The 21314-nt window shown below is 35.5% G+C and overlaps 3 protein-coding genes, 1 long non-coding RNA gene and 2 other non-coding genes across 6 annotated transcripts in view; 2 read left to right on the forward strand and 4 right to left on the reverse strand.

Moving 5' to 3' along the window:
- Nucleotides 1-48: 48 nt before the first annotated feature.
- Nucleotides 49-2311, reverse strand: LOC145239120 (uncharacterized). Its single transcript, XM_080102408.1, has 5 exons — nt 1781-2311; nt 1515-1637; nt 1079-1267; nt 773-979; nt 49-314 (listed from the first exon to the last, which is right to left on the reverse strand). Exons 1-5 carry the CDS (start codon nt 1835-1837, stop codon nt 144-146), a joined length of 747 nt encoding a protein of 248 aa, XP_079958534.1. The 5' UTR covers nt 1838-2311; the 3' UTR covers nt 49-143.
- Nucleotides 2312-2771: 460 nt separating this feature from the next.
- LOC145239140 (uncharacterized) lies at nt 2772-3593 on the reverse strand. The gene is made up of 3 exons (XR_013862235.1): nt 3394-3593; nt 3156-3327; nt 2772-3098 (listed from the first exon to the last, which is right to left on the reverse strand). It is a non-coding gene; the product is annotated as an uncharacterized LOC145239140 (long non-coding RNA).
- Nucleotides 3594-3746: 153 nt separating this feature from the next.
- Nucleotides 3747-7279, reverse strand: LOC145208865 (uncharacterized). Its single transcript, XM_080079127.1, has 4 exons — nt 7261-7279; nt 7160-7196; nt 4014-4134; nt 3747-3911 (listed from the first exon to the last, which is right to left on the reverse strand). Exons 1-4 carry the CDS (start codon nt 7277-7279, stop codon nt 3747-3749), a joined length of 342 nt encoding a protein of 113 aa, XP_079935253.1.
- Nucleotides 7280-7939: 660 nt separating this feature from the next.
- Nucleotides 7940-21314, reverse strand: part of LOC145208887 (uncharacterized) — a 73099-nt gene continuing 59724 nt past the window's right edge. The window contains exons 30-41 of the mRNA XM_080079135.1: nt 18202-18325; nt 18016-18131; nt 17808-17952; nt 17050-17155; nt 16885-16993; nt 16602-16719; nt 16311-16539; nt 15524-15708; nt 12845-12994; nt 12613-12755; nt 12408-12544; nt 7940-8064 (exon numbers count right to left, since the gene is read on the reverse strand). Coding sequence (XP_079935261.1) covers nt 7940-8064; nt 12408-12544; nt 12613-12755; nt 12845-12994; nt 15524-15708; nt 16311-16539; nt 16602-16719; nt 16885-16993; nt 17050-17155; nt 17808-17952; nt 18016-18131; nt 18202-18325 — 1687 coding nt within the window. The remainder of the gene's footprint in view (nt 8065-12407; nt 12545-12612; nt 12756-12844; nt 12995-15523; nt 15709-16310; nt 16540-16601; nt 16720-16884; nt 16994-17049; nt 17156-17807; nt 17953-18015; nt 18132-18201; nt 18326-21314) is intronic.
- Trnas-gga (transfer RNA serine (anticodon GGA)) lies at nt 14399-14472 on the forward strand. The gene has a single exon. It is a non-coding gene; the product is annotated as a tRNA-Ser (tRNA).
- Nucleotides 14754-14827, forward strand: Trnas-gga (transfer RNA serine (anticodon GGA)). Its single transcript has one exon. It is a non-coding gene; the product is annotated as a tRNA-Ser (tRNA).

A 21314-nucleotide genomic window follows, 5' to 3' on the forward strand; every position in this document is an offset into this window, starting at 1 on the left:
GCGTTAAGAATGTCTGTTCACCAACAACAGTATGCCATGATACCTTATATCTTTAACAATTGCAGCTGAAGAATTTGAGAACAAAGCAATCAATTTTGCAGCCTATTTAGAAATTAAACGTACAAAACAAATATTATATTGTTTTAGTTTTGCAAGGAAACACCAAATACACAGACTTGTCCTCTGCTCCAAGAGGTATCTCTAATAGCTGTGATATTCACTGTTTTGACTTCCATTAGCTTTATAACAGGAATCTCTGCTGCAAATGGTCCAAGGTCTTGAACAATTAGTTCCATCATATCAATTTCTTGAAGCTAAAAATAAGCAAAGCTTTTGAAATTGATTGCTGTGTTAGTTTAGTGGTTTCACCGCCCTTGTGTTTATAACGCCTTTCTTACAAATTCAAGCAACATTGCTCCATCCCAGTAGAATCTAATTTGTTACACAAATTTATGTCACAAACTCCATAAACATCAAAAAATTATCAAATAAAAAATGATAACCGGTAAAGTGGCAGGCAGTTTACTGCTGGACTCATTGTAGGCATGCGATAATCAGACATGCCAGTCCAACAAGGATAAAAATAAAAAATGAAAATATAAGGCTAAAGACTGTTTTTGAAATGCTATTTACACCTAAGGGTGATAAGTCATTGAGTTTTTGTTAAGACTACAAATCTCATAGTGTATAAAATAACATTAAAAATATAGTGATATCAATTTAACACAACCAGGCAAATATTCTATAAATCACATAAACTAGTTAGAATTACTTTCTTTACAATTGCTTTGCGCTGAGGACCAGAAAATGAAGACGCATGTTTTCCAAGTTCTTTCAAATTTTTTTTGATTTCAATGGTTGAAATCTGCTTAAAATCTTTAGCTGGCAAGGCTGTAACTAGTTCCCCAAGGTCCATCAGGGTTGTGGATTTTGTGATGCGAAAGCCAACCTTTTTTGCTTTTTTAAGCATAATTTTTTTCTAAACAAAAAACTTAATTGATATATTTTTACAGATGTTTTTTTAAGCTTTCTGTAGTACAGTAGAGTTATTCGAAATATTTGCCAACATACATCAAACCTGTTTTTTGCTCAATGTTTTGCTTTCTTTGATTGTATTTATTGCATCTAATATAACACTATCAGGAATTTGGTCCAACTCAGATGGTGCAAAACCACCTAATGCTCCAGACATCATTTCCAAGTCTGATGTATTCAGGTTTTGCAAATCTTTATTTGCTGTCAACGCTTTTGCCACATCACGTAACATCTAGATAAGTAAAGTTTTCAAAAAACCCACAACGTTTTTTTCATAAATACAATGTTTATTTTATATGCTGTATAAAGGCTAAGAAGTATTAAATGCAATATTTTCTATAAAAAGGAGTCTATTTTTCTGTGAAATCGCAAAAAAAGTTACACCAGGTTTTTTCACAACTAAAAAAATACTTTCCTTTATTCGAATGCTAGAAATTACAAGAAGTAGCAGGCAACAGCCCAAACTTTAACACAAAAACCTGAAATTGTCCAATCCGCACTTGTGGAACAGAACTTTTTTCTGACTGCCTATTAGAATCAGGTATCAGGGATTGTTTTTTAAATAGGCATCTTTTAAACCGCTCAGACTGTTGAGATGTGCACTAGAAAAAATAATTCCACAACCATTATTTCAAAGCTGCTAGGCGGTAATGTTGGGTTCCTTAATGTATTTAAATTAGTTTTTTAGTAGAATATACATCGCAATTTTTTTAAATTTATTATTTGTTTTCACTAATTAGCTCACCTCCAAAGATTCCTCAGATTGATCTTCATCAATGTTACACTGTTTTGTTAAGTACATAGCAACTTGTCCAAGTGCATGTTTACCTAAATTCTTTTTAAGTTTTTTGAAAGAATATTTGCAAATTGTTTTACCAATTCTGTTAAAAAAAAGTATTTTGTGTGAAACATAAGCAGATGGTGTGTATTACTGGCATAGAGTACAGGGGTGCGTTGCACCACCAACTTTGACTTTTGTATAACATCGAAACTGCATCTTTGTTCAAGTTATGTCATATTTAAAATGTGTTTCCAGCTAAAAACAGTTGCACTTGTAGTCATGCCAATAATCGAACAAACATTGCTTGTAATGCAACACTTATGATTGCTTCAAAAAAAAATTAGTTCAGCATATGCATGAAATATAATGTTTTAATCAGTGTTATTTTGTGCAATAGCCTCCCGCCAACAATCGTAATGTTGCAACTTGTGTTCTTGGTTTAGATTCTTTGCCATCCAATCAGATACTAGTGATTATGACTACAGATAAAAATCAATTTTTACATAAAAAATGGTCAGGGCTTGTATATATTGTATCATTGTAACAAAGCAAAATTGTAACAAAAAAAATGAATTTTTATTGGTACTCAATTTCTTGATTTTAAATATTGCAAGGTGCTTATAGCCGCTTTTAGATGTTATTGCATAAGTCTGCATTAACGTCTCCTAAGCTGTGTTTAATGTACATTTTCGAACATTAGGAACCACTGCAACGGCATAAACTTAATTGAAGATCTGTTTAGGTGCCACAACCTAAACAACAGAGAGTGGGATATATTTAAAATGTTAATAGCCCCGCCATAACAAATTATTCAAAACTAAATCGTATTTAAAATTGCTGATTCTGCAAATCGTACTGTCAATATGTAAAAAATGTTCTCAATTAAGAACAGCATATATCCCAACCCCACCAAGATATTATGTCAATTAACTTTTTGCAAAATAATGTGGTAGAAACTATTAGCTGAAGCTCCTTTTACTTGCATATAAAAGATATTGGTACTTGGTCCCATACGTAGCATATTGAGTACAGATACTGCATATGGTACAGGTATCAGCACTGATGATCACAAGTTGCATTCTCGGGATTTTTTATCACTCTATGCCTATGGCATGATACTGGTCATCAATACTTAATCATACTTGTTAAGATTATTTTTGTCATCAAAGAAGCTTCTGTTGTGTTGTAGTAAAGAGGCAATCAAAGACTTTGAAAACAGAGGGAACTGTTTATGATGTAAATCAAGTTTGTTTAGAAAATCATTTTCCAACATGCTGTCCACCTGATTTTGTACCAGTGGAAATTTAAAATGTTTCATACGTTATTTAGTGCAAATTACCTTTGCTGGTGAAAACAATTTCCGATGTTCTGTAGTCGGCATATCAAGAAAAAATGGGCCAAACATTTGTGGTAAAGTCTCTGTTGAGTTAATCCCTTGCAATATCCACTTAACAAAGATTATTTTCTGACCTTGCTGTAAGTCACTGTATGACTTGGTGAAACATTCAACCCTTTCATTTACCAGTTAATTTAGTGTTTTACTTAAAGTACAATACAATGTTTTTAAACAAGCTTACATTTTATTTATTTTGCCTGGAGCATTGGGGATAATACCAATAAGTTTATTGCTCAAGCCTGCAACGAAAGGGCACATGTATTCCAAAAAATACCCAATTCCATCTGCATTTGTCAGTTGCTTTTTTTGCATTCTTTTAAAAAACTCCAATGATATGGTTTCTTGGACAATAATTAGAGGTTGCCATGCAATTCCATCTCCAGATATCTAAGTGGTGGAGTCAATGAAACAAATTAATTCACATTTTTGTAATATTGTGTGAACAGAAAAATTATTAAAAGATTTATTCCAATGTATATTTTAACCACACAAAGTTAGTGGCAGAAAGGTGTCCATATTGCTCACTACTACAAATTAAACACTTGCCATTTTGTTGTTGAACTCCTTCATTGCATTTTCTAGTTGTCTTGTGTCCAGTTTTGTTAACAAGCGTTTTAAATACATAGGATCACTTGATATTGCTTGTGAATCTAACAGTATACTCAATGAAACACCAGAAATCTTCTGAAGTTGTTCAATCTTTACATGATACAAAACAGGTTCAAAGAACACATTGTGTATGTTTAAAATGGTCTATGTTTCATTGTGTATGTTTAAAATCAAAATTATGGTCACATCCACCTTTAATCCAGTGAGTAATTTAACAGGAATTTTTTTAATGTTGCTTGGATCCAAATTGTCGAAAGTAATGGTTCCCTTAAACAAATCTAACAGTTCCTTGTTTTTTGAGTTTTCATTCAAGCTACAAATAAAACACTATTACTTCTTCGCAATCAATCTAAACGGAATACAGACAAAATTAATTACAATTTGTAGCCTATCATTTGTTAAACTTAAAAAGTATCTGTTCCATATATTGCCAATCTGTAAATGCTATGTCCTATTCGCTGACTGGCTACCATTTGTAGTTAAAATAAGTCAGTTAAAATTTTTTTTTTTCAAATTTTATTTAATTCCGACACTGTTTAAAAAAACTGACCCATTTTAGGGGGCTGGTTGGATAAATGTTCAAGCTATAGGGTGAAACTTCACAATCGACACCTAACAATGACATAATCTACTAACTATTCAAATTGCATCTAATTCCGACGTTGTTTGCAAATTTTACCCATTTTAGGGGTATATGGGGTATATGGTGGGGCTACAGGGTAAAACACAACAATTGACACCTATAAATGACAAATTCTACAAGCTGTCCAAAACATTCACCCATTTTAGAGGGTTAGTGGGGCAACTGGGTTCTAAATCCAAAAGTATAAAATATGAACCCACAATGACCCATCAACATTAATGTAAAATTTTATCCAAAGCGGCCAATGTTTAAAATTCTGACCACTAGAGGTGTTATTATCATCATTCGTCAACGCTTCTGACGTCACAAGGCTGCTAACACCCCTACAACTGGCATGTGTGCAAAAAAGTTCACCAAGCAATGCACAAACACAAGTACCAACTGTTCTGTTGCCTTTATTATACTATTACACCACAGTAATGTTTTGTTTGTGGTGTGCAGCAACATACAAAAACGTTTTACATTTTTGGGCCTAGCGGGGGTACATATTGGGGTTATCAAGTCAAACGAAGCAGATGTCATCTACATAACAATATCTACCATCTGTGAAAGTTTCATCCAAATCCACCAAAGATTTCATGCCAAAAGTGCATGGACAATCTTCACCGGAGAAAAAAAAACTGAGTAAAATCAAGATGTGTCATAAATATTAGAGTTTTATTTCAGCAAAGAAGTTGCACGAATTCAAGTCATGCTTCAAGCCATAACTGATAAAATCAAATCACTCTCATAGCAATTGAGTGTCTAGAACTGCGGTTCTTAACCTTTTTTGTCCACGCCCCCCTAAGGTGTTTGTCGGGCACTTCACGCCCCCCTGAAACAGGCAAAAAACGACATTTTTTCGAACACACGCAGATAACAGAAGTTTGTTGTAAACCAGGGATCACCTAATTACGGCCCCGGGGCATTAAAGATTGTGCAAACATTCATAATACATTTTAGTAATAATTTTACCGAGTCTAACAAGATTACAAGGCATAAGTATCATCCAAAAGCAGTTTGTTACGCCACAGACAAAAGCAAAAAATAGTAATTGTGTGCGAACAATTGCCTTTTCAGTTCTTTGTGGTATAATAAACATGCATTAGTTGGTATGTGACACTTTTATATTTTTCATTTACAAAAACGGCACAATCTGAATACAAATAAGATCGTGGGAGGTCATGAACCCTTTGCGGTCTTGTCAAAATCGCCTCACGAGTGCCAGTTTGGGAAAGGCTGCGCCAGGGCTTGTAACCCATGCGACTCTCGCGCGTGAATATTAAAATTATCCGGCCCGATGTGAAAAAGTTTGGTGACCCCTGTTCTACTAAAAACTTTACCAGGTATGTTATTATTCAAAATTTGTGTCACGCTATAAGGTATTGCATCATCATATTTGTTTCTTTTTAAAAACGTTTGTGCTCGCAAACAATACACACTTGCAAAGTTAATTTTAGGGGGAGGTGCGTCCAAAGTTAAATAAATTTGTTTATTCAACTTTTGGCTCATGCCCCCCCTTGGAAATGTCTGGCGCCCCCCTGGTGTAGAACCACTGGTCTAGAAAGAGCACAATGTTGCTTTTGACACACATTGAGGCTGCAAAGGTAGGCTAAAACAACAAACAAAACACATCCTACAAACAACTGTTTAAAGTTTCAGCATATTAGAGTTAGAATATCTGGACTAAAGGACGAATAGAATTAAAAACAATATACTTGCGCAAAGAGGTGAAAATGGTTAAACCTAACTAAAAGTTACAACATACTTCACAATGCTCCATCCAATAAAGTATACTTATGGATCATGTACTTCAATAAGTACAGCAGTTTCTAAAATACACATTTTGGTTGCCTTTGAATGTACCGTTGGTGCATCTGGGGTCAAACTTAAGGAAGATCAACTTTAGATAACTAACAAATATGTTTGTTACTTTAAATAAATATGAAGCACTATTCTTACTAAACAAAAAACAAAAATTAAAACAAGCCAGTGTTTAACAAAAAAAGGAAAAATCCAAAAAGAAGGGGTAATGGTGGCGAAATAGAGTAAAAACCAACAATCGACACCTATAGTTAGCAACTTCTACAAGCTGTCCAAATTTCATTTAACTTGAAATTGTTTAAAAAATCCGTTCATTTTAGGGAGCCAGTGGGGTAAATCTCAAGGCAACAGGGTTAAACATAACAATTGACATCTTAAAGTAGCATGTTCTATAAACTTGTTCCAAAAATTCACTCATTTTAGGGGGCTAGTGGGATAAATGTTGGAGCAATAGGGTAAAACACAACACCCATTTTGGGATGAGGTAAATCTTGGGGCTAAAATGGTTGAACTCAACAATCAGGTTTTATAAATGGTAAATTCTACATGCTGTCCAAATTTCATTCGATTCCGACACTGTTTAATAAACTCACCCATTTTAGGGGGCTAGTGGGGAAACTGATAAGGTTTTACACAAAAATGTATAAAAAATGATTTAAGACTTCTTCTACCCTCTTGAGTAAAAATAAATAAGTTCCTAATGTAAGTCTAATTTCTTTTACTGAAATGAATTTTATTCACCAATTTATTTCAATTTACACATACTGTTTATGTTTGTTTTTTTGATAGCATAACTAGTAATATCACATTCAATTAAATGTTAAAACTGTGTATCAGTTAAGTTTTCATGATAGAAAATTGAATAGAAAAATATATGGACTTTAATACTTACAATTTAATTATTTTGTAATCTTTGAGTTGACGCTTACCTACAAAACAAATTGTTTTTATTATTGTGCCTCATTATTGTTTTTGAATGAAAGCAAAAACTACAAGCAAGCTTGTATTCCATAAAGCACAAAGTTCATGTTCCACAAATACTATAACTAACCCAACCAAGGAAAGGATTCAGTCTTTAAATTTTCTGAGAGAACGTATCGAGCTGGTTGAACATAATTGGAGGGATTCGTTAACCCATACAAATAACTAATTCCATGTTCAAGTCCTTTTTGTTCCAACCTCCCAAATAAATCGTAGACACTCTGAGTCAAGTTTTTCATCATAACCTCAAATGCATGTGATGAGAAGGCCAAACCACTTTTTATGGCTTTGAGGTAACTAGATACATACGCTATAAACAGATTGCAGTGCTGTTAATTAAGTGCTATTTAGATTTCCCATTATAATGTGTTTGGATGAAACAGATACACAGCAGCATACAAGTTTAGTCAATCAGAAAAAAATGCTTCCACAATTATTTGCACCAAAAATGTTTTTAGTTGTTTTGCAACAAATGTTTGCGTTGATGGAACAGTGTATAATAAAAAGTAACATTACCTGCATTTGTCCCAAAAGCTGCACCAAAGACAGCATTTTTTGACTTGTTGTCCAACTTCTTGAATATATCTAAGCGTGTCATCAAAATGCTTGCACTTTGAATTCCCATCATAGCATAATGTGATGAATTCCATGCACTCTGTAAGTGAAAACAACACACAATTAAACAGCTTTGTCAATTTAATTCACAAAAAATTCTTGCCAGCATCTTAAAGGATGGAACCACTCTAATTGCATCTGGATCTAAAGCAGACATATCAGCTGGTTGAATAGATGCCAACTCAGTAGATGAAAAACCCGCTAAATACAGAAATAAAAAAATCGTTGCCAATTTTCAAGTTTAATGGCAGTGTTTTTTGGTTATCTGAAGTGAACTATGTTTCACTTGCGGTAAAAAAGGAAGTTGTGCTTGATTGTTAACCTCTTAACAACGATGACAGAATCCAATAGCAATGATGAATGGGTTAATCTCACAATTTGCTAAAACTTAAGTGCTTCCTTACTCTTCTCTCTCTTGTAATCACGAATGTAATAATTTACTGTCTAAGTACAAAATTGCTCGCGCTTCCAAAGATAATGTGAACGCTCGACTCTTCTATTTCAATAAACCCTTTCTTTGGTAGTCACATTTATCTTAAAGTAGATGTAACTGTTGATTTGGTAAGAAGTGAATAATAATAAGATGTCTGTTGTTAACACAAATAAAAAATTAGCAATAAGGAATCGGCCACTCTGGGTTCAGTGCAACATTGTTTACCTTAATTATTTTCACATTTATTTAAAGACTGTCAAGAACACACCTGTTTATGAGTGAAACTGTGATCTTTTTAACTACCTGTGCCAGCTGACTCCAATTGGACCGCAGTGACACAGTGTATAGACATAACAGTCGACATGTAAACACATAATTTGGCTGCAAGGGTCATCACTTGGTCAATCAGGTTAAATACTACAAATATTTGTTGAAAACTTCAGCATATAAAGGTTAGTATTTTTGACTCAAAGGGTGAACATAAAAAGGACATTTGGGGATAAAAAGGTGCTGGTAAATTCGACCTAAAGTAGTAAAAAAATGGTAAATTAAATTTAAACTAAAAAATGGTTTCACATACTTTGCAACATAGGCATCCAGACGAAAACCTTGCGTATGCCGAATCAGAACAACGTTAGTCATGTGTTATATGCTTCATGGAAATTATTTCGACATGAACCAATACATACACGCGCAATTGATTTCAATAGCGGTTATTGTTTCACAACTCATGAATTGTTTGCATTCATTGCAAATGTGACCATTGTAACATCTTCAAGAAGCCTTGGAATTTAAACATTACAGGGTGGTAAAAAGCACAATAAAGGTATTGGCACTCGCTTACGGGACGTCAACAACCACATGATAAAAAGTTTAGCACTAGTGAACAAAATTATGAGTATACAGTCCAATCTTTGTTCTAACTGCCTCTACCGCAACGACTGTCTAGTTTCACCCGAAAACGCAACAAGCTTAAGCGTAAGCTTGGTACTCTTATTAAAATTAACATGTTAGCTTGTCGAAAGTTTCTGGCAGTTTAGGACATCATTTAAAGCAGAGCTTATCAAACTGTGAAAATATCATTTTGGAGTCGGAAGACATCATGCGCAATGCAACTTCACTTTAAAGTGTTAAACTTCCCACTGGATAATTCAGAGTTACGGTCAGTAACAGTAGATGGTATTTCACACAAAAAATTAAGGTAAACAAATGAAACATTGAAACAAGAAAAGCTTCTTGTTTTTTTTTCTTTTACTTATTCTCTACCTCTTAACAGTTTTGTCATTATTCCCATGTTTAACAGACAGGCCTTAACAAAGCGATGTGGGTAAAGAACTATAATTTTCTCCGTAGACAAACTTGCTAAATAAATGCTGCTGGCAATTTACATTTGCATTAGGATAAACATGACTCCAAAAGAACATATATTATGTAAGGGAAGAGGGCGCATATAATGGTCCTTACTATATTCACAAGTAACAAACAAAGACAATGGTTTGTGCACAAACTTTATGGTTTAGTTTTGATTGTGATGTTTTCCTTTGTACAATCCTAAACGCGGTACTCTTACAAAACTAGGTGAAACCAATTTTGCATGTTGTTGATAAAATGACTTAACACGTTGACTGCTAAGGGATATTCCTATGTTGTGCTTAAATTTGCCAAATATGTTTTAGTGGCTTTCTGAAATCAGAAAGTCGAAATATTTTGTGCCATGCAACGAGTTAACTCGTAGGTAACATGCTGGTGTAGGGTGTCTCGGTGTTGCCACAATGCATCCACCATGTTAGTTCGAGACGCCAGCTCATTTTAAGCGCTTTACAATCGAATAAGTCTACTACAAGTATTCTCGTATCTGGCAAGCCTGGCTAGATCGCCAACTACGAGATAAGTTGTAGTTGGCAGTCAACGTGTTAAAGAAAGGAATAAATAATTTTTTTCCTTAACTTAAGCCGAAATGAATATTCAGCATTAAACACTTAAAAAGACTGCTTTAAAAAAAGCTCGGGAACCACTCATGATTTGGAATGTTGATTAGAGTAAAAAACCAATAATAATGACACTTTTCTGTCAACGATGTTTTTTGGCTATTCTTGACCTAAAAAGAAACAAATGGCAAAACACAAAAGGTATCAACTTTAATGGTTGGCTGCGACTGCATAGCAAAAATTTGACTGTTACACTGACTTTTGACACTGGCCTTTGACTAAGCAGTGACACATGCCCGTTTTTGTCATTTTGCAACTGAGGTTTGGGCCATTCAAAGTGTGTATAAAACAAGTTGTACAACCTATTGTTACATGACAAAGCCTCTATTGGCTTATTGAGGCCATTTACTGTCCAAAGTAATACTGCGGTGTAGGGAAAATTTCATACATAAACTGTCTGTTTTTAGCAACTGGAGACCTAAATGTAAGCGGGCATATGTTAGAACCAACAGTTAATTCCATTTGACCGTTCAAATTTGCATTAAATCTTGTTAAAAGGGATTTACGGCACATTTGCAACCCTATGTCAAACGGTTGGCACGCAGTACAGCTTATGGATCCTGACACAGGCAAAGTTGTTAAATATGCAACTTACTAAATAAGCAGGTGAAAGTTTGGTACCTTTTAGGTCTAATATAAACACCAATTTCTAAACAATTCCAACGAGTGTTGAATATGAACATAATAATTGAATTCCCACAATGGCATATTACATAAACCAGCAAAAAAATCATCTAATTCGATAATTGTTTAAAAGTTTAAACTATTTTAGGCGGCTGGTGGGGTAATTGGTAAGCCTATAGGTCTTAACACAGCAAATGACAACTGAGAATGAAACATTCCACAAACGGTCAAAAATTCATCTATTTTATACATTGTTTAAAAATTTCACTGATTTTGGGTTAGCGGTTACTTTTAATGGTGGGATGATAGGGTGAAACACAACAATTGACTTCCAAAAAAGGCTACTCAACAAACTGTCCATACTTAATCCAGCTTGGACAAATTACTAAACAAAACTAATTTGACCTATTTTGGGGACTGGATAACTGCTCAGGAATTCTACTGCCAAACTACTTAAATCCCAACCACAATGAATCAGCATATAGTCCACAAAAATTATGCTTCTTTCATTTATCGTTTAAAAATTTAACTGAGGTGTTTGAAGCAGCACCGGTTAATGCTTGTGACGCCCCCTTAAGTGCCATTAGTGGTGAACAGAAAAGCATACAAAACATATCAACAACATTTTAACAGGGTAACCACATGGCTACTTAGGCGATGAAACAGACTATATCTTACTAGACCAGGGGAGTCAAACATGCAGCCCTGCAAGAGTTTTTGTTTTGTGATTTACCAATGAATTTACCAACAAATACTTTGCAGTCTGGGAAAAGCTGGTAGGCCTATATGAAGTGTGAAAGCAAAACAAGCTTGATGGAAAGCTTGTTACCACAGGTTTTGAAAAGGTATGGCTCAGCACCATACATCACCTTAAACCTGAAAAAAGTGTCCCCTGTGGCAAATTAAAAGCCCAACCTTGCTATTGAGATGACAAATATTACAAACATTTGCCAGAAAACACAATGTACTTAAACAGCAGCACATGTGCCCCTTGTCCCTGGTGTTAATTTGCAAGAGAAATAAAATCTGATTGTAAGTTGAAATCCAAACTACATTTACAGCTTCCATTGGTCAAAACATAATCTTTTTGCTGACAATGATAGAATATTTAACCTAACACACCGTGAAAAACTACCACTGGTTTTTGAGTATTTTGTTTGTATAATTGCATGAAGGGGAAAAATATTTTCAAGGTGATAAAATTAAGGAAGAAAATATGAAAGGTGATAAAATTAAGGTTGAAAATTCACAGCTTGTTTTGAAGAAATGTAACATTATCCATGTATGTTTTAGTAATGCAGCTGACACATTGGAATAATTCGGGACACAGAAATCGTTTAGTGCAATATAAAATCTAAGTGACATTAAGCGTGGAAGCTAATTTATTACATGTACTGCTATAAACTACAAAACTAAACATGATGTATATTATCAGAAACATTTTTAGTAAGTCACATACATAAATGCTACCAATCAAATTCAAAACACAAACACCCCACCTACAAGTATTCCAAGCTGAGACAGTCCTATTGGCTTGTTATACAAACTATGCAAAACAGATCTGGCTTTGACTTTCAAACTTAGTAAAGTTTCATCATTAAAACATCTGATTTTTCCCAATTGAAACATGGCAACCCTTACAAAAAAAATTGGTTTTAATTTTAGTGGTGGTCCTGTGACAAAACTAATTGGCCCATAACAAACCTGATTGCTTCTAAATTAAGCAAATCAATTTCACTGGGGTTTAACCCACATAACAGACTTCCAAACACACATATTTCAAAACCATCCAATTGATTGAGCTGTTTACTCTGCAAATCTAAGTACCTGTCAATGATGGCATGACTCTAAACAAAAAGAAAGAATAAATACTGTGTATATTGTTTTATAAATGTTATTGTGTTTTAAAAAGTTGTTTTCGATAACATGTACAAACATGATTTCTTGTTGGCCAGTCAACATTTGCTAGAGTTTCAACCACATCAATGTCAATATACAAGTGGCTGATTTCTTCAATGCTAAGCATGGCACAAAGGTGACCCAGATCTTCAATAAGTGATTTGGACCACATGTCTACAGATCCATACTAAAACAAACATTTTTGTGAATTATAAATTTGGGATTTTTTCATGTTTACAATAAAACTATATCATAACATCAGTGATTGTTGGAAAATAACTATCCTAATTCCATACTTTCAGTCCTTGGTAAGAATTGTTACACATAAAACACAGTAAAAACTGTTACTAAAGGTAAAACTGTGTTCAACACATGTTATAACATGACATCTTTTGCACGCCTTATCCATTTGATGTAGATCTTAGGCCAGAGGTGGCTAACCTTTACATTATGTGCATCAACTTCTAACATACAGTTTTAGATGCACCATAAATCCCCTATCACCCAATTTTTACAAATTGGAGAGCTTTATCGCAAAGTTGAATATGGCATGACATTTTTGGGTTCTAACATTTGACCAATCACACTGTGTCAAACCTCTACAGTTTGATAGAAACAAATAATTTTAGTTTAAACTCAAAACTGCATGTTTTATGAACTGTCAAAATTTTATTTAATTCAGACCTTGGTTAAAAAATTCATCCATTTTAAGAGGCTTGAGGGGTAATTGTGGGGGCTACAGGGTAAAAACAGCAATGGACACCTACAAATGGCAAAATTCTTCCCTATTTTTAGGCTAGTGGGTTAAATGTTGGGGCTGTTAAGTCAAACTAAACAAATGACATATCTAAATGACCATATCTACCATCCGTAAAAGTTTCAAGTATATCCATGAAACATTTCATGGCAAAAGGAGTTGGACAAACTTCAGGGGAAAAAACAAAAAAAATGAAGGACAAGGATATAATGAAGTGTGGTAGCCTTGTAATCAAAAACCAGAAGGGTAGCACATATTGCCATTGAACATACACTATGGCCTATTTTAATACATACATATTTTTGTATAGATCACAGTACGCCAGGCCCATTGAAGGCGCTATACCGAATCAGCCGGTCACCAAGCATTCACCACCATATGGCAAGGCGTGCAGCATCAACTACTACGAAGCTGACATGTGCAGCATACGAGGCAGACAATGGTGCTTGCGATTCGACTTTCGGCGGATTCTCCACTGAGCCTGTGTAGCTCAGTTGGTAGAGCGCGAGTCCCGGAAAGACTCCTGTCGTGTGTTCGAATCCCACCGCAGGCTAGATTTTTCTAGCCTACGCCTTGCCATATGGTGGTGAATGCTTGGTGACCGGCTGATTCGGTATAGCGCCTTCAATGGGCCTGGCGTACTGTGATTTATATATGAGTGTGCCGTGATCGCTGGTCTGCATAGACGCTTCAGGGCTGATCCCAGTTATGAATTTATGTTCATCTTAATTGATACTGGTCAATCTGGCGATCCCCTACTACGAAGCTGACATGTGCAGCATACGAGGCAGGCAATGGTGCTTGTGATTAGACTTTCGGCGGATTCTCCACTGAGCCTGTGTAGCTCAGTTGGTAGAGCGCGAGTCCCGGAAAGACTCCTGTCGTGGGTTCGAATCCCACCGCAGGCTAGATTTTTCTAGCCTACGCCTTGCCATATGGTGGTGAATGCTTGGTGACCGGCTGATTCGGTATAGCGCCTTCAATGGGCCTGGCGTACTGTGATTTATATATGAGTGTGCCGTGATCGCTGGTCTGCATAGACGCTTCAGGGCTGATCCCAGTTATGAATTTATGTTCATCTTAATTGATACTGGTCAATCTGGCGATCCCCTACTACGAAGCTGACATGTGCAGCATACGAGGCAGGCAATGGTGCCTGTGATTCGACTTTCGGCGGATTCTCCACTGAGCCTGTGTAGCTCAGTTGGTAGAGCGCGAGTCCCGGAAAGACTCCTGTCGTGGGTTCGAATCCCACCGCAGGCTAGATTTTTCTAGCCTACGCCTTGCCATATGGTGGTGAATGCTTGGTGACCGGCTGATTCGGTATAGCGCCTTCAATGGGCCTGGCGTACTGTGATTTATATATGAGTGTGCCGTGATCGCTGGTCTGCATAGACGCTTCAGGGCTGATCCCAGTTATGAATTTATGTTCATCTTATTTTTGTATAGTTATTTTATTATGAGTCCCATAACAGCCAACTTTGTTATCATCTTTGTTTGCTTTTGCAAAGCTAAACGCATGGGTCCCAACACATGCAAAGTTGTAAATATTGCATTTCATGAGATAAACATGATAAGTTTTGGTGGGATGAGTTAAAAAACGGCGATTTTTACCACTTGAAGTGCCAGAATAGCAACTGCTAATTCCTCTGACATCATAAGGCTTTTCATACCCCCTGTGCCATGTGCACCACTAATAAATGCAAGTAGATGACAAACATACGTAACATATGTTCGGTTTCCTTTCTTTCACTATTCCACCACAGAAACCTTTCAATTGCGGTGCGCAGCAACATACACAAACACCATTTCAGATGACACATGCATATATCTACTATTTGTAACAATTTCATCCAAGTTCATCAAAGATTTGATGCCAAACGCAAAAAAAAACTCTGCAAAATCAAACAAAAAGTATATGCGCTAAGTTTTATAGAGTTGCACAGAAAAGACCCTTACTTCAACCATTTGAAGTTTTATCCAATACAGCTGAGAAATATTCCACCCTCTGTATTTTCCCAAAAGGAGAAGCACCTCTTGTAAACGCTCCTGACTCAGTAGGTCCAAACTAGTTTCATTCAGACCCACTACCGCTGGGCCTAGTTTCATCAGCATTTCAGGTGACAAAACAAATTGATGTGTTTCTTAAAAAACAATATCTTTTATACATAATTTAATTGCTAAAAAACTAGAAAGGTGACTTTACAATATAATTGTATTTATTTATTCAATTTTCTATTTACCAATTTACTTAACACACCGTTTGACCTATACACATGATTGTTTTTGCAAGCAAATGGGTCCCCACACGTGTGTTCATGGGAATTGATTACGCTATAAAAGTGTTCCCCTTATTTCTAGATTCTTAAGGACAAATTAGTAGAAAGCAACAACCAGTGCGCTCTAGGAGCGAGTTGAAACCAAAAATACACGCAAAAAGAGGTGTCGCATTTACTTTTTGTTTATAATACATGACATAATTTTTCTCGAGAAATTTGTATTTATTCGATTTTTCGAGACTCGATTTTTTTCGAGATTTCTCGAGAAGGAACTCTACCATGTACTCAGGACACCTGGGGTTAAACTTCAGGAGGAACACTTTTAGATAACAAACTGACAGGTGTGTAAATTTGAAAAAAAATAGGGTACTGTTTCTTGATCAAAGAAACAAATCAGTGTAAGGCAGGAAAAATAATATGAACGAAAACATTGTGCCCCCTTTACAATATGACTGATAATTGCTCACTGTTTATGCTTTGAAGATGTCCAACAAATTTTTGAGCAAGATTTTCAGCAAAATCACTTTCACTCAGAGGATCAAAGTTCAATACAAAGTGTAAGCTATCATTGGGCAACCCAAGATCTTTAGTGAAGTCTATTGAAAATGTTGTTTTATCACCAACAATTTTATTTTTTAGAATATCTTTTTGTTCATATGCAGCAACATAAAATGGCAAAGCTGACAACATCTCTTCCTGCAAAAAAAGAGAATAAATGAGAAAAATGTATTAAATATTACTTTACAAAGTTTTCTTACATATGGGACTTGATTAAGGGTGGATTGAGGCATGTATGCATACAGTGGAGTAATGTTTTCATATGTAGTGGCATTCGAAACAATGTGCTTCATTTTTGCAACATATTGTGTTCCAACTCTACAGAATAAATTGTTAAGACATTTCCATTGTAATTACATTACTATGCAAAGCAACTGATAAATAAAGTGTAGAAAAAACACAGACTGAGGAAAAGGTTTTTTTAAGTACAAATTTTTCCAATTTTAAAATCTGTATTCCAAAGAAACAATTATTCAAACACACATTTGTGCACAATGCAAAGTCCTCATCATTTCAACTTTGAGAATTCCTTCATTGTTGCATTTTAACCAATCATGTTTGTAAAAATAGTCAAACCGGCTTTTTATAGAACCTGCACAACAATGACCCACTTAAAACCGCTTTCAAGATTTAGTAAAGAGCATTTACCTGGAGTGCCTGATTTATTCATTGAAATGTATGCATGTTTTCGATCAGGTCTATTGAGGCTCTTGTGTAAATTTTCAGTGTGATTCCAAAAAAGTTCTGTATTCTCCTGAAACATCAAAACTTTCATACAAGACGTCTGCATGTCCAATACTGGGTTACACAAATAACAAAAATGGAGAACACATAATCGTAACTTTTCTGAGAATAATGTTCTATACTTATTTTATTTTGGCACTGAGAAAATTTACCTATATTGTTTTACTTTTTACCAAATATAAGTGTTCTTTTTTTGACATCACAGGTTTAAGTTTTAAAAGAGGTACATTTCATAAGAAACGTTAGGTGTCTGCTGCCTTTTTTGCAGTTTTAGGTGGTAAACTTTTTTTAACATGCTGTAAATAAGAAAGGCTTTCTCAGGTTTGTCTTTTTATCTTGTAAGCACCAATAAATTAAAAAGCCATTGCCTAGCTATGGTAGCCTGTGCAGGTAATGTTTGTCACCAACTGCACTGATAATACCCTATAGGTTAAAGCAATGTACACTGTTGGTGCTAACTTATAGTTGCATCAAGCACATTGCTTTTCTATTGAATGTTTGCAAACTGTTTTTGTTCAATCCCAGGCTTGGATTGTAGAATGTTGTATAAAGTCTACTCATTTTTGTGCTATGAAATTAATTTGTTTAAAACCACAAAAAATTAGAGGTGGTTAAATCTCACAAACAAAACTGGTTGTACAAAACAAAGTGATGTCACTTACCATACATTGGTTGGACAGAACAATCAGTTGATGAAAGAAATATTGGCCACTTAATAGTGGTAACAAGTTCAAATCTGGATTTTCAATTTTGCTTAGCAATGCTTTACAATGTCTTCCTGAAATTGCTTTTTCCAAAATGCTTAAACTGATAACAAAAACAAGTTTAGAAATGTTGAAACCAGTTCTTAAATTAGGTATGCAAACTTACGGCAAAAAAACCAAAATACTTCCTGGAATAATTTTACTAAGAAGTGTTGTTGTGTCTGTGTGTCTAGTTTTATCCAAACGAAAAAATATATGCAATTTTACAGCAAGACAATTGGCCTGCAAGTAAAACACAAAATAAGGTATGATTAGAAAAATTAATTCTAAAAAGTACAAAAAAGAAGCTTGCCAAATCTGCTGGAAGAGACTTTCCAAGTGCTCGATCCATTTCCACAATAAATTCAACTATGTGTTGGAGTAATACTTCTTTTACATCATGACATGTAATTCCAACAGAAGCTCCACCAAGTTTGCTAAAAATGTACATTTCCACATGAAAACATGCATTTTTAGAACTAGAATAGTGGTTTTCCTATATATTGCTAGTTTATATATACTACATCATATTTAACGATGTATCACATATATCATTTACTGTAATTATAATGGATATATATTTGGCACCTACATTTCATTGGGTCCCTATCACAAACAAAATTGTTTCTGCAAGCATAATCTGATTGTTCCCCACACATGTGCACATGCGATTTGGTAACAGTAAAAATAGGGCACAATCAATGTTAAACTGGAAAAGTGGTTTTCCTATATATTTACGCATTCATTATAATTGTAAGGGATATATATTTGATGGATACATTCAGTATGGTACCAATATTTTTGTGGCCTGTTGTTAAATAATTGTTTTTGCAAGCAAAAACCAATGGGTCCCCCCCCCACACACAAATATTTTGAATTCTTAACAGGATGAATGGTGCATGCATATGCTAGGTAACAATTTGAATTCCACAGATGACATTTGTCGTATTAAAGAAATATTTACAAACTTTGTTCTGAAACAGTTTCATTAACGCTTTAAGTTTGAGAAGTCACGTTACACAGGTGTAACAAATCGTGCTGCGTTTCGAAACACGAATAAGTTGACCTACAATAACGTTTACAGCGCAATATAACTAACATCGTAACATCTTAATTCCAACCAGTGAGAAAATGGTCAAGTGACAACTGCGCTCATGCGTGAAGCAGAGCCATTTTTCTAAGCGCCACTATCGACAATTACTCCCATTGCCTCAGCTGTGCACTGAGCGACAGGCAAATACGGTCATGACGTCATACACATCGCCTGTCCCTGCCGTGACCCCGCAGCGTTCACGTTTACAGCGCAATATAACTAACATCGTAACATCTTAATTCCAACCAGTGAGAAAATGGTCAAGTGGTCAATGACGTCAGCTGTGCACTGAGCGAGCACAAATTTGACAAAAGACGGCATGTAAAAACATATTTAGGGCTGTAAGAGTAATTACTGAGCCGATTGCACTGAAATTTTTAACAGCCAAGGAGCACCCTATCCACAGCTGTTTAAAATTTCAGCAGGTTAAGTCTTGTATTTCTGACCTCATTAACATGTGAACAAACAAACAAATATTTGGGGGTAAAGGGGTGAAAATGGATATATACAACTTCAAGTTACAAAATACTTAAAAATACGCTGCAATGCACCAATAAAAAAATATGAAATTCCAGAATCATCTGCTTTAGCAAGTATAGCCGTTTTAAAAATTTCACGTTTTGGGGGGCTGTGGGTGAACCGAGGGATCAAACAGGGTCAAAATTCACATGGACCACCTTTAGACCAATATCTATAATGTGTGTAAATTTGAAAAAGACTATTCTGTCTTGACGATAACGTGGGAACGAATCCGCGTTAGACAGAAAAAAGGGGAAAAAAATATAGACAAAAACAATATGTGTCATAATTACGTGTCAAGCATGTGTTTTCGCACTGCAAAGACCACTTACAAATGTGATATTTTTAATGAAAATGTTAGGGTATAGATACACCAACATCAAAAATGTGCCCCATGACTTGATCCGAAAATTAACATCTCAAAAAATGAACCAATTGCTTACACTTGCTGCAAAGATTCCGCTTTGCACATATAACTGCTATTTACTTTACTGTCAGCTTTGTGTTTTATTCTGAAAACTAGTGATGTACTGAATCCGCTTCAAAACGTTTGAACTGAAACCAAATTTTCTAAAATTTGACTGAATCAGGGCGAACATAAAATCCCTTTCCCAACACAGATTTTCAACTCAACCTTTGGTTGTTAATTTAGGTCAGGGGTGTGGCCCATGAGTGGCTTGCGACTTCCTGCAAAAGCTTTTCATGGAACTTCAATTTCAGATAAAAAGGAAGCATACATGGTACTGACAAAACAAATCCCATAACACTGAGCATGTTTATCTTTCAAAAGTAGTAGAAAATACACATCATAACAGCGCATTTCACAAGAAAGCAGGTAGCAATCGCAATAAAATGTTAAACCAGCTTCAAGCTTGTCTCACATCCCAACAGCGATTTTCACAAGGCGTAACGGACCTATCACTAACTCTAGTTACGAAGTAGCCGTGCAGATAACTTAACATAAAAGACCATTTATAGAGGGTGCTTTTGTCAAAGACTGTGTGATAAAAATGGTATTTCCTTGGCTTGTAACACCATTGCAAGGAAAATTGACAACGTTTCAGCAGACGAAGACAGTTAAAAGAAAGTGGAGATATGTTTGATAGTGTTTTATTGGCCAGTGAAAGCACAGATGCATCTGATACAGCACAGATTATCATTTTTATAATAGACGTTGATGAAAACTTGCATGATCTGCAAAGCCTTAAAAAGCCAAACAAAGGAAATAGATGAATTTGTGTCTGTTTGTGCAGCTGTTGATAAGACAAAGTTAGAATTGAGCAAACTTTAAATAAGTAATGATTTGCAGTCAAGTTGGTGAAGAAGGGGGCAGATGTATTAAAATGTACTGCATAATTTATCCGCAAGCTCTCTGGGCAAAAGTTCTAATTTGGTCACACCATGGCTGACATACTGTAATTTGTACATGAGTGTGCTGTGATCGCTGGTCGCTTTAGGGCTAATCCCAGTTATACATTTTTGTTCGTCCTAACTGATACCAGTCAATCTGGTGATCCCCTTCTATGAAGCTGACATGTGCAGCATACGAGGCAGGCTAGGGTGCCCATGATTGAACTTTCGGCTTTGGGATTTGGGATTCTCCACTAAACCTGCGGAACTCAAGTCCCGGAATGACTCCTGTCGTGGGTTCGAATCCCACCGCAGGTGAGATTTTTCTAGCCTACACCTTGCCATTTGGTGGTGAATGCTTGGTGACCCGCTGATTCGGTATGCGCCTTCAATGGGCCTGGCGTACTGTGATTTGTACGTAAGTGTGCCGTGATCGCTGATCTGCACAGAAGCTTCAGGGCTGA

Source organism: Phallusia mammillata, chromosome 1 (genome assembly GCF_965637545.1).
Source record: "Phallusia mammillata chromosome 1, kaPhaMamm4.hap1.1, whole genome shotgun sequence".
Taxonomy (NCBI): Eukaryota; Metazoa; Chordata; class Ascidiacea; order Phlebobranchia; family Ascidiidae; genus Phallusia; species Phallusia mammillata.

Coding starts and splice junctions, on each gene's coding strand:
- LOC145208865 (XM_080079127.1), bottom strand. Junction 4,135..7,159: donor GATTACAAAATAATTAAATT/GTAAGTATTAAA, acceptor TTTTATTTGTAG/CTTGAATGAAAACTCAAAAA. Junction 3,912..4,013: donor AATTACTCACTGGATTAAAG/GTGGATGTGACC, acceptor TATCATGTAAAG/ATTGAACAACTTCAGAAGAT.
- LOC145239120 (XM_080102408.1), bottom strand. CDS start 1,837: ATGTACTTAACAAAACAGTGTAACATTGATGAAGATCAATCTGAGGAA. Junction 1,638..1,780: donor AATCTGAGGAATCTTTGGAG/GTGAGCTAATTA, acceptor TATTTTTTCTAG/TGCACATCTCAACAGTCTGA. Junction 980..1,078: donor AAACATTGAGCAAAAAACAG/GTTTGATGTATG, acceptor TTTTTTGTTTAG/AAAAAAATTATGCTTAAAAA.